Source organism: Mesoplodon bidens (genome assembly GCF_964165515.1).
Source record: "Mesoplodon bidens genome assembly, chromosome: 6".
Classification (NCBI taxonomy): Eukaryota; Metazoa; Chordata; class Mammalia; order Artiodactyla; family Ziphiidae; genus Mesoplodon; species Mesoplodon bidens.
The window spans coordinates 9,067,102-9,081,224 of record NC_138162.1 but is presented as its reverse complement, the minus strand read 5'-3'; the positions used below and the strand labels follow the sequence as shown (position 1 = coordinate 9,081,224).

The 14,123-nt window shown below is 58.6% G+C and overlaps 1 protein-coding gene across 2 annotated transcripts in view; it reads left to right on the top strand.

Moving 5' to 3' along the window:
- Nucleotides 1–1,218: 1,218 nt before the first annotated feature.
- Nucleotides 1,219–14,123, top strand: part of LMX1B (LIM homeobox transcription factor 1 beta) — a gene marked incomplete at both ends in the record, with an annotated part of 80,217 nt that continues 67,312 nt past the window's right edge. For both annotated transcript variants that reach the window (XM_081237612.1, XM_081237611.1), the window contains 2 exons: nt 1,219–1,357; nt 2,200–2,386. In XM_081237612.1, coding sequence (XP_081093738.1) covers nt 1,219–1,357; nt 2,200–2,386 — 326 coding nt within the window. The remainder of the gene's footprint in view (nt 1,358–2,199; nt 2,387–14,123) is intronic.

The following is a 14,123-nucleotide window of genomic DNA, read 5'->3' as shown; positions in this document are numbered from 1 at the left end:
CAAATCTGGAGCCAAATCCCCCTCTCCCCGGGCCAGGACTTTGGCAAATCCTGAGCCAGCAGCCCTCCCCTCCTGCCAGTCCCCGTCCCTCAGTCCCGGCAGCCAGCCCTCTCCACAGACCAAACCGGCTCCGGGAAGGCGCCGCCACCCGGGGGACGCCAACTCAGCCTGGTGCGACCTACCTCGGCCGACAGTCGGGGTCCCTGGGCGGCCACTCCCGGCCGGCGCCGTCCCCTGGTGGAGCCGCTGCGCTCCCCGCCGCCCGTGCAGTCTGGCCTCGCTCAGGGCCACTCCTCTTAGCGCTGAAGCTTTACAAAATATTAATAATAAAGAAAGCGAGAAAGAAAAAAAGAAAGCCTTCATTCCCCAACTCCCAAATCAGTTTTTCAAGGGGGTGGGGCTGAAGGATTTGTTTCGAAGGCGACCCAAACTTCTGTGAGGGGCCAGCGGGGCGCTCGGCCTGGCCGGGGCGCCCGGGCCCGCACTCGGGGTCGGGCACGGCGCGGGGCGCAAGCCGGGGGCGCGGGGAGCCCTCCCGCGGGGGACGGGGGGGCAGCGACGGCACTATTTGACGTGGAGCCTCCGGCTCATCCCGGCGCAGGGATACGAGGCGCACCAATGAGTTCAAATGTCAGGAAGTTTGAGGAGGGGTGAGGCGGCTCCCGGCCGGAGTATCCCTCCGCCGCCAGCTCCAGCTCTAGACCGAGCGGCTCCTCGGGCGCACTATGGCACTAGAGTAGTTCGGGGAGCGCGCCTGGAATCCTGCGGCCCGCTGCGCCCCGCCCGGGACCCCGCAGCGCCGCCAGCGCCCCCCTCAGCCCGCGGGGCCGCCCCTGAACCCCCCCACCCCCTCCCCCGCCCGCCGCCGCCGCCGCCGCCGCCGTCTCCTCCCCGCGGCTCCGTCTGCCGCCGCCGCTGCAGCCCGGCTCCGGGGCTGACAAGCAGGTGACAGAGGAGCCGGCGCGCGTGGCTACGAGTGCTCGGGAGAGCGCGGCGCGGACTGCAGCCGCCCCGGCCCGCCCGCACGACGCCGGGGCCCGGGGCCAGCGCGTCGCCGCTCCGCGCTTGCCGGGGGCAGCCGGCGGTCCCAGCCGCAGACCCCAACCCGCGGGGGCCTCGCCTCTCCGGCTCCCGGGCCGCCGCGGCGGCGGCGTGCCGGCAGGCGGGCGGGCGGGCGAGCACCCTGGCCGGCGGGGCCCGCAGCGCGCCCCGCGTCCCATGGATATAGCAACAGGTCCCGAATCGCTGGAGAGGTGCTTCCCCCGCGGGCAGACGGACTGCGCTAAGATGTTGGACGGCATCAAGATGGAGGAGCATGCCCTGCGACCCGGGCCCGCCACTCTGGGGGTGCTGCTGGGTGAGTGCGGGTTTCGGAACGCCCGAGTGGTCACGGGCAGGGGACAGGGGCCTCGTCCCGAGGTGGACACAGGGGTCCAGGCCAACGGATAAAGACAGTGGTTTGCAGAACATGGGGGCGTGGGGGACACAGAGAGAAAACTCCTGGAGTGATCACCAGAGGGGCAACAGGCAGGCACTCCTAGACAGGCATCCTGAGGGGACAGAGGTATGCAGGGATACCACCTAGGAGGAGCGAGGACAGGACAGCTCCAGCCGCCACCCCCCATCCTCACCGGGCCTCAGTTCCAGAGCTGCCACTCCGGGCGAGAGGTAGGAGACGGGTGGCAGGGGTGATGGAGGACTCAAGTAGTCACCTTGGCAAGCTTGAGAGTGGTGCCAGGTCACTTAGGGAGAGGGAGTCTCTAAGAGGGAAATGTTCCCTGGGTCAGCTAAACAGATTTTGGGGAGATGAAGGAGAGAAGACAACGAACGCCACCGTGGGGCGTGTCAGCCAGCGGGCGCCTAAGCCTCACCTCTCCTGTCTCTGTCCCAGCCGGCTGCCCCGCGCCGTGCTCGTTCTCATGTGTATTATCACCAAGCGCTGGATCTCCGGAGAAGGGGAGCGCGCAGCGCCGAGCCGAGGCTCCAGGCCCGCGGCCTCTCCGCGGCGGAGTCCGCCGACTGGGACGAACCAGCTGAGGCTGCCCGGCCCCTGGCGCGGCGGCCGGGGAAGCGCAGGCGGCGGACGGCGGTCCCGGGCTGCCTTCGCCTTTGGGGCCGGAGCTGCGGGCACCGCGCGATCGGGACGCTGGGCCGGGCTGGTCGGCGCTGACGGCCCGGCTCTCGCCCTGTGCGCTGCAGGCTCCGACTGCCCGCATCCCGCCGTCTGCGAGGGCTGCCAGCGGCCCATCTCCGACCGCTTCCTGATGCGAGTCAACGAGTCGTCCTGGCACGAGGAGTGTTTGCAGTGCGCGGCGTGTCAGCAAGCCCTCACCACCAGCTGCTACTTCCGGGATCGGAAACTGTACTGCAAACAAGACTACCAACAGTAAGCGCCTCGCGTCCTTCTCCTTTCCCGCAGCCGCACGGTACTCCAGCCCGGCCGCCCCCTTGCCATGTCGGGCCTGCGTCCGCCCAGCCGCCGGCCCTGCGCGCCGCTGGGCCCGCCAGCTCCGAGAACTCCGCGGGTTGCGCGTCTCCCGGCAGGGCAGAGCCGTCCCAGCCCGGCCAACACTGGTGGGGTGGCCGGGACCCTCCGGCAGCCCTTACTGCCATCCTTTGTCTGTGAAACCTGCGCTGGGCCGAGTGGGGGGTACGATGCTGCAGTCGTGGGACAGGGGCTGGCTTCATTGAGGCCTGCATTGGGGACCGAGAATTGATCTTCAAACGAAAGCAGTGCTTTAGGGAGCCGGGCACTGGCGGTGTGCTTCCCCAGCCCAAAGGCAGGGTTTATGTTGGTTTGGGATTCTTGAAGCAAGGAGGTGGAATAGCGGGGTGCTGAAGTGCCCAAGCAGCCAGGGATGCCCCCTTCCTGCCAGGCTCCCTGCTGCACTTTCAGTCCCTGATGGAGAGAAAAGGGTGTGCATTCTCCCCAAACCGTTCCATGCGGGAATTTTGCTCGTATAATTATTGTTGGCTGGAGAAGCTGTCTAGGAGGAGGACCTTAAGAGGTGGGAAACCACAACTTGGGTTCCCCACGGGGTGAGGAACTGACCAAGTCAGCCTTCCCCAGCAGCCCTTCTTTCTTGCTATGTGTATGTGTTGGGGAGGGATGGCTTGCTCCGCCCTGGCGCAGCCCAAGCCTCAGCGTTGAGGCCAGAAACTGTGGGCTGAGCCCTACCTACTGACTTTTGCTTTTAGCTGAGACTGTGGGTTTGTCTGGCAGGGGGCTCCTGGCAGATAAGAGTAGATCCAGGTTTTGTTTTTTTTTTCTTTTGACCCTCTGAGTTTTGTGCCTGACAGTGTGGTTAAGAGGGAGGCAGAGAGGAGCAACACGAGGAAGAGGAGTGCGGGGATGCCCAGGGCAGCAATTTGGAGACAAGTGGGTGCCTGTGAGAACTTTCTAGCAAAGCCCAGAAAACCGTTTCAGATCGGGCTATAGGGTGGGTAGGCTGCTCGAGTGGTTTGGGCCTCAGAGGGGGCTGTGTGTGCCCAAGCCTCTGGGAAAAGGCTGGGCTGCCAGTGCTTGGTAGTAAGTGCAGCCTACCTGCTCTGCCCAGGGACTGTCCCTAAATCCAGGCCCTGATGGGAAGTGGAGCAGCTTGGCTGAGACCTGGAAATAGGTGGGACTGCAGACCAGAGCCCTTGAGAGGGCATTGGGTTCTACTTCAGAAGTCTCTGTGTGAGCCCTACGCTAGCACCGATTCTGACTATGCTCCCCTGGTCTGGGGATCCAGCAGGAGCTGCTTTTTCTGCCTTGCTCTTCCTGCCAGCTGGGGGACAGTGAGAGCAGGAATTGGGACCCTGTTCAGAGTCAGCTCTTCTGTGGTCCCAGAGACCTCCGCCTCTGGACCACCCCAGGTTAGGCACACTGCCATGGATCGTGTTTGTGCTGTGCCCCGGACTGATATGATTCTACTTCCAGGAGAAAGTGAGGCCACCGGTCAGCTCAGCCACAGGCAGGCGTACAGCAGCATAAAGTGATGAAAGTAGTTTGGGGTAGATGTGATCGGAAGCTTGGGGCTGGCCCCTCAGCAGGGCTCACCGGCCTCAAGTCCACACACATCCTGCTGTCCTGCACCCCTCGCCTTGCTCTGTTTGCCTGACCCCGAGCGCGGTTGTGGCAGTGCCACTCCCTGCACAGCTCAGCCTGGATCACTTAACACGTGCGGGCCGGAGGCCCAGGAAACTGGAAATGGGCCTCCGAATCATTTGTGCAATTTTTTGAAAAAAAAAATTTTTTACATTTTGTAAATACTCTTTCCAACCTCTTGTACATATCTGCTCACTCTCTCCTCCCCACCCCTCAGTCACTTACAGAGCTTTCCCTTAAAACAAGGCGAGGATGCCCCCTGGTTCTTCAGAGCACAGAACTGTACAGTCACAAATTCTGAGCTGGATGATCCCTTAAAGCTGAATGGCCAACTCCCTCATTTTACAAAACAATTAAACATTAAACAGCTATTGCTTTGCTGAAAGTATGTTTGTTTGAAAATGAAAAAAAAAGGCGCCTAAGAGCTTTCTCCCTCAGTGCAGTTAGGGGTGTGCCTGCGGGTGAATTTTGGTTCAGGGCGAATCTCCAGCTCAAGTCTAGGTCCTGAGGGCAGCAGGCGGGCATTATTCATGCCTCTCACGGTGCCTTCCTCTTTCGCCCCCCGCCCTTCTTCCAATAATGCCAATTAGGTATCTGCACTAGGCTGGCCAGTTGGGGGCTGAAGGGGGATTGTTGTTATCAAGACAATTCTGGGGACAAATACCTAGTCGGATCTCGCATCAGCTTTTCTCTGGGAGAGCCAGCGCAGAGACGCAGGCGGGGGCTCACTGGGAAGCGATGTTCTTTGCACAGTAAAAATGTATTTCACGATTTATTTTTTTCTTTGAGGATCGCAGATGCATATTTATTGCATCTGTGCGTAAATGCTTTTCAGACGAGAATCCAGGCAAGTGGGCGCAGAAACGTGCCTTCTCAATTTTGTGGAGTCTGTGCGTCAGCGGTATTGGGAAATTAACACACACCCCCGCCATAACTTTTGAAAAATGTTTCTTCGTCTCGATAGGAGTTGCCGGGCTCGGTCCTTGGAAGGAGATTGCTATTTTTATTAAGCGCCTCTTCCTCCTTTCGATTTGTTTTAAAGATCCGGGACACAGACCCAGAGGCACAGCGTTATTTTATGCACCACAGGGGTGATTAATTGACGTTCGGCGCATTTAATAGCATTTGATAAAATCCACCCGCACGTCCTGGACCTGCAAAGCGGAGCGCAGGCCACCACGGCATTTGTGCATTTTCACGCATAACTCGAAGTCTCCTTTTTCTCAGTACGTGTTTTTCGGGGGCTCCTTCAGGGGAAAAAAAAAAAATCATCGGATAGTTCTCCTGTGCCTGAGCCTCGGGCCCCTCGGCAGCCCGAGCTCCTTCTCGGACAGAAAACCCGGTTAGAAACCGGGAGGAAACGCGGCCTCCAAACGCAAAATCACGAACACCTCTCTCCTTCCTTCACCGGAGAACGCATTTTAAAAAAATGACAACATAAATTCCCCTCCTCATTTTTTTTTTCTTTGCCGCTTGGCCAAATAGAATTATGTAACTCTCTTTTCTTGCCGTCTGTCGCTTGTCTGGAAAGGGTTTCTATCTTTTTATCCCGAGGAGGTGGCGAATTCCGGGAGGAGGCTCCGGAAGGGGGGAGGGTCGGTGGAGAGTCCAAAAATCTGTCACAAAATGGAGCCTAATCGCTTGTAAGACAGCTCCCAGATCTGACGACCTGAGCCTCGTCGGTGTGCGAGCCGGAGCCTGCGTGCGCCCTGCGCCTACCTCGGCGTCCCGGGCTGGCGGCGCGCTTCTGCCACCGGGCCTTCCCGGGCGGCCTCGCCTCTCCGCCGCTGAGCCCGCGCCAGTCCCCTGGGCCTCGCCTGCCCAGGTAGGATGCGCCCACTGCAGCAGGAGTGGGGCAGCGAAGCTTTGATTGAGTTTCACAAAAAGCCGTCTGAGTCCTGGGGTGATTTTTTTTTTTTTTCTTTTAAATTTACCCCAGCTGGCTGCGGCTCCAGTGGCCCAACCCCGCTCTTCCCAGCACATTCCTTTCCTGGGAAGTGTTTACACCGGGAAAGGCCTTCCTGGGAGGCTCACCTCTCCTCGGAGCAGCGGGTGTGGCGCTCGGGTAGAGCAAAGTCAGGCCCCAGTCTTTTCTGGCTGCTGCTTCTCCCAGTTTGGGAGACCTCCCTTAGGCCCTGCTGTAGGGTGCCAGTTACCAGCAGCATCCCCTCCACCAGTGGGTACCCCAGCTGGCATGGCCCCCATCAGACCAATTCAGAGCTACAGACACCCCTGCCCACAGCCTGGGCCAGAGGGCCTGTCCTGGAAGTGGATGTCCTTGGAAGGAAGAGCCAGCGCTTTCCCTTGTTAAAAGGCCTCCGTAGTGCTCGTCCTGGAGATCTAAGGGCTGAACGGCTCACTCTGCCAGCCCAAGTCTGGGGACCCTCTGGCTCCTGGGAGGGCACCTCTGCATTTAACCCCAGTACCTTGGCTGTAGGCGGAAGGGTAACCAAAGGCCTTCCTGAGGCTGCAGTTCTCCGCTGCTGAACAGAGGCATTATTCACAGCTGACTCCTGGCTCACCCTGTATTCCCTAGGCTCCGGGCTGGTATAGCCTAATTTGTTTGCTGGGTTTTTCTCGAGTGGGGAAAGCAGGCTGTGAGGATCTCCTCTGGGGTATGTGATTGGTGACCCTCAGCTCCCTCCTGTCTGTCCATCGGAGCCAGGCTTAGGACCACAGAGCCTTGACACCTACCTGAGCCTCTTCTGTAAAATGGGGGACGTAGCCACCCGGGGGAAAGTATTCTTATAAGGATTGGAGATAACATGCCCTAAAGGACCTGGCATCTTGCCTGGCATGTTGTTAATACTCTGGAAATTATTGTTGTTACTTTATCACCATCAGCGTGGCAAGGAATGCCTTGTCTCCAAGGCCACACACCAAACTGCCCATGGGTTCCATGTCAAAGAGAGGGGCAGCTGGCATGCTAGGCTTGCCATAAGCCTCCGTGCAGGGAAGATGAGGGATACCCTGAGAAAATCATTCCCTTTTCCTGAGTGGGACAGTGTGAGACAGACCTGGGTTCACCTCCCAGCCCCAGCACTCAGTAGCTGTGTGAACTTAGCCAAGTGGCTGCCCATCTCTGAGCCCCATGTTCTCCATCAGCAAAGTGGGGGTGATGATATAATTTCTCAGGGTGGTTGTGAGGATTACACAAGGTACCTGGGTGGGGGTGGGGAGGTTTCATTAAATGTTTCACACTTCATGGGATCCAGTATCCTCTCCTGCACTTCTAGAGAGGCAGAAAAGCTTCTGATTACATGAGTGAAAACAAATGCCCACTGTGCATTTGCAGGAAAGGCAGGCAGCAGGGTGGGCCTGGTGTGCTGACCTGTTTCTCCTTGGGGGGTGGAGGTTGGACTAAAGCGAAGATCTTTCCACTGGGGAACAATTGGAATCTCCCTGGTATATAACTTGGAAAAGCACACAATAGTATAATTTAATATTTGGAAAACTGTTCATGCTCATTTGTTTTTGTGACTCAAATGACAGAAAATGAAGCTCAATCGACATCTCCGAGGCTGCAGGGGAGAGTCAGAAGAGGGGGTGTGTGAGGGAGAGATCCAAGGATTTGTATGTTTTTCAGGTGAGAGACACCAGCCTGGGCAGTCAGAAGGCTCCTCCAGCCCAAGGAGGTATTTTTGGTCCATGAAAGCTGGCAGTGCTTCCCCACGGAACTTCCTCTACCCTGCAGCTGTGAGGTTTTTAAAACAGAAAAGGGAAAACACACACACACACACACACACACACACACACACACACTCCTACTTTGGCATTAGTTAGGCAGAGAGATGGAGGATACTCTCAATGACGTGAGTTATAACTTCCAATTTGTTGGACACCACAGTCAGGCCCCAGCGTCAGGGGAGGGAAGAAGAGAGGGATGGTCCACTCATCCAAGGAGTTCCTGTGAGCTGTCAGTCAGTTGAGGGTGCAGGAGGACCCAAGGCCCTTGGCTCTCTGGCTGACCCAGCCCTCTCCAACCCCCAGATTCTGTGCTGATGGCAGCAGAGAGCAAAACCAAAATTATATATATTTATTGCCACTGCAGTCAGAAGTGGGGAGGCAGTGGTATTGAGGGGAAGGCAAAGCTGAAAACCATATTTGAAAAAGTTGATTCACGAAGGCAGAGGAAGCAAAGTGGCAGACGTTTGCCATTTCATCAACCGGCTGGTGTTCTCCATTCATGTCATAAATGTCTCCTGTCATTTGAAGCCAAAAGCAACATGATTTGGTTCCCCGGTGGCCTATAGAGTTTTTCTCCTTTTTTTCTTTTCTCTTTTTTTTTTGTGTGTGCAGTAAATGTTTATTTGTTAATAATGTACTTTAAACAGCCTAGCCTTGACCTCAAGTTGCCTGAAGCATCCATCTTCTCTCAGAAAAATCTTTCAAAGTTTGTGTAATTTTGGGGGGAAGGTGTAACTGACAGGGCAGTGAAGGGCCTGTGTTTGCTTTAACTACTGCAGTGTTGGCAGTGGAGGGGTATAAGGGGCCACTGTGCTCCGAATGGCAACTTTCTTGAGTTTCAGGCCTGGCTGACAGCTCTTCTTCGCTGCCCTTTACCTTTCCCTGGCCTGATCAGTACAAATAAATTTCTGTGTGGGCCCTTCCTTTGTTATTCCTGGGGCAATATTGTATCCATTTCTGTTCAGCTTCTTGACTGGCAGCTGCTGGACCTGCCTGGTGGACCCTGGAGCCCTGAAGGGATGTGGGGGAGTATAGGGGTCTGGGGGGAGGGGCTTTGTCACAACTGGGAGCCAGGCCCAGACCTGGACCAAGTGTGCCGGCTGATGGCGGAGCACCTGGCTGGCCTGGCACTTGGTGAACTGGGGTGAAAAACCCGGTTCCTGGAATCTGGTTCCAGAAGAAACAAAGATGTTTGCTGCTTCCTAGCCGGCCGTGCTGTAAGAGGTTTCCTCGGGAACTGTGAGCTGGTTGCCAGCGGGGAGGGTCCTGAAGGCTGCCCAGAGCAACAGAGGTGCCCATCAGGGCCGACAGGAGTCAGGAGACCACCGAGCAGCTGGCTAGGTGCAGGAAGCTGAGTGAGCATGCTGGAACACTGTGCTGCCAGGGGTGCCTCTGCTGGTGCTGCAGCAGCGATGATGGGGAGAGGGGAGGGGCAGCACTGTCCAGATGAGCTGGGTGTGACTGCCATTCCCCCCCCCCCCCGCCTCCTGCTGTCCTCCAGGACTCAGTGACTGTTGTCATGTGACTCCTGAATTGCCATAGTTGCTGGGCTGCCTGGGTGTGGGCACCCGCCCAGGCCTGGAGTTGCCCAAGCCTGTGGAGATGGAGAGGACCACGGTGCTCTGGGGCCACCTCCTCTAAAAGGAGGGCCCTCTGAGTGGGGCACATTTTCTCAAAGGCAACAGCAAGATTGCAGTTACAGATCTGGATCGAAAATGTCTCTGGCTCCTAGTGAGACAGGCCAAGGACACTTAGGAAAGCTGGTGCCTCTTCCCAAGCTTCAGTTTCTTTCTCTGTGTAATAGGGGTGATAATTCAAATCTCACAGGGTTGCTCAGAGGAAAGTGAAACAAACCCAAAGATGCCAGGCTTCGTTCGGCATTCAGTCAATGTATGTTTCCTTCCTGCCTGCCTGGGAAGTAAGCCGGAGGCTCCCTGCCTGGCAGGAATGCATTGTCTGCCCTGAGTGGGAGGCCCAGAGAGTGTAGCCTCCTAAACAGGCCTCCTGGAGCAGCCTTGCCCACCCTCTTGCTCCTCATCCGGGTCTGGGCTGGTGTTTTTGAATTTTTTCCTTGCAAAAGGAATGGGGCAGGTCTGGCTGTCAGAAACTGGTCCTTGGAGGCAGGCAGCCAGCATCCTGTGGATGGGCCCCCGTTACTCCTGAGGCACGTAAGTCCCCAATTTTCCCCAACAGATTCTTGAGCTTGGCCAGTGTAGATGTGAACTGGCAGAGCAGAGCCTCACTAACCCCAGAGGGGCAGGCCACAGCAGTGCAGCTAGAAGGAAAGGAATGGGTGTTTCTCCAGTGCCTGGATGTGCACTGACCTTTTTTGCTCTAGCTCCATGTATAGGTGAGCAAACCCAGGCTGAGGGAGTTAAGTCACTTCCCTCAGATCCGAAGTTACTCCTGTAGCAGATTCTCCCCCCCAGCGGGTCTAACTCCCAAAGCGGATGGGAGCCACCCCCCTCACTCCTGATCTTCCGGAAGCCCCAGATTCCCACTTTGGACAGTCGTGATTCTCCCTGGAGCACCCAGCGTGGAAGGTGGGTGGGTGGGTGTGTGCAGGGGGTGGGGGTGGGTGGGTCACTGCCCTTTTCCCGCCGGAACGCCCCCAGTAAGGCCAGTCCTTGCCAGAGAAGGAGAAAGGTTAGAATAACTGCCTTTCTCCGGGCGGGGATCTTCCTTCAGCGCCCTCCCTCCGGCGCGCGGGCGGGAGGGCTCTCAGCGGTCTCCACCCGCGTTCTCCTCCAGGCCCACCTCTCGGAGGGTTCCTGCTTTTCGTTCTCCTTTACCCCCGAGTGGGGCAGCGCCGTGCACAGGCTCCTTGGCTCCCGGGCTCCTTGGCCGAGCCGCGGGCGCCAGCGGCGGTTGATGAATTTCGGTGTCACCAGGGGTTTAGCCCGGATTTGGGAACCAGGGGCTCTAATACGCGCACACGGTCCTGCCCTTTCTAAAGCGCAGCCCTTTCACCCAGCCGCTGATTTATGAAGGAATCCGATCCCGGGACGGGCTGGGCAGGAGCCGGGAGCCCGGGGCCCCCGCGGCAGCCTTCGGGCTCTTTGTCGTTGCGGGGGCCCTTGGCGGCTGCGGGTGTTCTCCTGGGCTGGACTCAGGGAGCTCTGCAGGGCGGGGCCTCCCGCGGCCCAGGAGTTCCCTCCGAGCCACTTAAACCCTCTGGAAGGGAGCTAGGCTGGCGGAGAGAGTTCGCATTTTCATTCGGAATTGAGCAAAGCCCTCGCCCTCCCCAAGCCCTCCGATCGACCCCCTCGGGCAGGCCCCAAAGCGGCGAGATCGGGAGGTTTGTTTATCGAGGGAATAGAAAATTGAAAAAAAGAGTCTAAGACCTTTTTCCCGCCTGAGAAATGTGCAAAGTCCCTCAGCTCCTGGAGGCGGCGAGGCGCCCGGAGAGCCGAGTTCCCGGCGCGGACACTGGGGCCGACCCAGCCCCCTCCCTCCGGCGCCCCCGCCGCACCACGGCGGGAGGGCGGATTTTTTTTCAGATTCGGTTTGCAGGGGGGAAATGGGGTTGTATCAATCCACAAATATTTACTCTTAACAGACTTGTATCTGTGGAGATTTCGAACAAAGACAGTTTAGGGGGATTACAAAAACCCTAAACCCCGTTTTTCTCCCGGACTTGGTGCTTTAAATGCCAATTACAGGCGAGCCATATCCAACAGCAACGGGGGGAGGCGAGCAGGGTCCGGGGAGGGAGTGGGGGGAGAGTCCAGCCATTAAATGTAACTTTTCATTATGAAAAGGATTTCGCCGGTTTTATCTTCTAATAAGATTATGTCACGAACACAAGTACCTAGGATGGTGCTGAGTGACAGGGCTCTGTCGTTTAATCAGAGGCTGCGCCGCTCAAACCGCGGGGCCCTTTGTCCGACGGAGTGAACGACGGAAACTTGCCGTCCTAATCCCCTTATTCATGTCAAGCAGAGAAAAGAAGCCGAGCACCTTACAACCGTGTCCCCTCCACCCCTTCCGAGGGCGCAGGGAGGAGGGGGGCTCTAACCCTGGGCCCCCCCCCCACCCCGCCCCGTGCCTTTCATTTCCCATCGCGCTTGGGTTTCCCGGGCCCGCCAGGCGTTGCACCAAAGGTGGGGGAAGGGATTGCTTCGGGGGAGCCTCAATTGTCAGCTTCTGGAAAATGGGGCAGAGGGCTCAGGATACAGAGGATACAGGTTGGTGAGATTTTTTGCCTCCGCTGACGGAGGGCACAGGCCCCATCTGACCCCTTTTCCCAGGAAAAGTGGCACTGGGTAGTGCACACCCACCATCCCCAGTAAAGCAGGATTGAGAAGCAGGGAGAGGTCGAATGGAGATGCCAGGCTGGGCTCCTCCGCGGGGCGGATTTCGTTGGATCCCTGGGACTGCTGTCGCCATGCTGGTACTCCTGCGAGTTGACCATTCCCGGCCGCTTGCTGGGCCCCTTTCTTCGAGGGCGAATTCCTTTGTTCAACCCCTGCAGAAACCTGCTTCTCTGCTGGGCCAGTGGCGCCTCTATTCTCGCCACCGCCGCCGCCGCCACCCCTGTCCCACAGTGTGCAGATCTTTTCTGCGGCGCTCGGGCCGCCCAGATCCAGGCAGGTCCACCAACCAGGCCCTCAACGTCGCCTCCCTGCCCGAACCCTGGCTTCCAGCTCCGACAACTAGAACTCCAGTCCCACAGCGGGCGCCGCAGGCGCGCACCTTTGTTGCTGGCACTCGCCTCCGGGCACCGTGGGAAGACAAGGGTGTCGAGAAGCCGCCGCGCACGACTCCGGGTTGCTGCACAGGCTGAAAAAACCAAAAGCAAAACCAACACCCAGCAAATGAAACCCGCGCACCCCCAGGGCTCCGCTACCCCCTCCAGAGGACCAGGCCGGCGACCTCCCGCCCGGCTTCTAGGATCTCACACCCAAAGCCCCAGAGTCCACGGAGCTGGAGGGGGGACTTCGTAGGAATTTGTCTTTAATACACCCGACTCCTTGGCTTCCTTTTAAAGCTCTTAGGCTATGCTCCGGGGCAGCCTCCCGGGGACCCCAGTGCGCCCTGGGAGCGCTCCGGAGATGCCTGACTGCACGCAGTCTCCTCCCTCTCGAGCCCAGGCTCCGGGCGTGGGGAGGATCGGGCTGAAAGCAGGGTGTCACCTCGTAAAAGCGACAGGCAAGGGCTATTTTATGGGAAGGGAGAAGGGGCAGGAAGTGATGCTTCCCTCTCTGGCCACTCTGGGACAGAGAGCCCCAAGGAGGGAGCCCCATCTGGGCAGGGGACAACCAGGGGGACAGGGCAGGGTCAAAAATAGTAGGGTCTGAGGCTCTTAAGCAGGGCATGGAGACCCGCCGGAGCTGGGAAGGGGACCAACGGACCTGGGAACCCGGAGCTCACCTCCCGCCCGTGCTCTCCCGGAGCCCCCTCCGCAGTCCCGGGCTCAGCCAGCATCTCTGGCCCTTCCTTCCAGGCCGGGGGCAGGCGGGGGAGAGACTTTCTCCCTCGAAACACTTGATACCAACTTTGTTTTTTTGGCAAGAAAAATAAGCCTTGTTTGGAAAGGGGGGTTGGTGGTCGAGTGAAGGAGGGAAGGAGCGAGCCGGCGGCAGCAGAGCAAACTTTGCGGATTAGGTTTCAGCGCCTCCGCCCCACCCCCAGCCCCGCGGCGGTGATTTGTGTGCGGGGGTCTGTGACCCTGCGAGGCATCAAAAGGCCCGCGGGAACCGGCCGAGTTCAGAGGGACAGTGGGCAGAGGGGCGGCCTAAGACAACGCAGATGGTTCATATCAACCGGGCCGGGCCAGCCTTGGGCTCGCAGCGTCTGCCCGCTAGCCTGGGCTCCTCGGCAGGGGAGAGGCCTGGGGTCTTACAGGGAGGCCAAGGCCTGAGCGGTAATAGGGGGCCAGAAACGCAGCAGTCAATGGCCAGTGGGCCCCAGCTGAAAGAAGGCCAGGCGGCCAGTGACACAGTTCTTCCACCAGGCAGTCCTGACCCCATCCAGCTCAGGTGGAGCCTGACCTCCTGAGTAGCCTCGGAGAACGGAGTGATCTTGAAAGGAGACCCTCCCGCCTCTGCCAGGAGGCCAGAATTTACCCCACCCCTGCCCTGCAGCAGCTGGGGCTCACCCAGGTCATAGTGCCCCTCCCCAAGGGACCATTAGTAGCCTTTTTCCTCTCCAGGAGGTGCCATCTTCTGCCTGCCTGCTGTGATGGGTTTGGGAAGCCCTCTTCTCTCTCTGACATTCGTTCACTCATTCATTCATTCTACCACTAAGGTAGAATGCCCTTCCTCTCTCTGCACCCTTAGCCCTTCTGCCTGGCCTGGGCTAACTCCTTCCTCCCTCCTAGCTCCAAGGGAAAGCTAAGACAGAG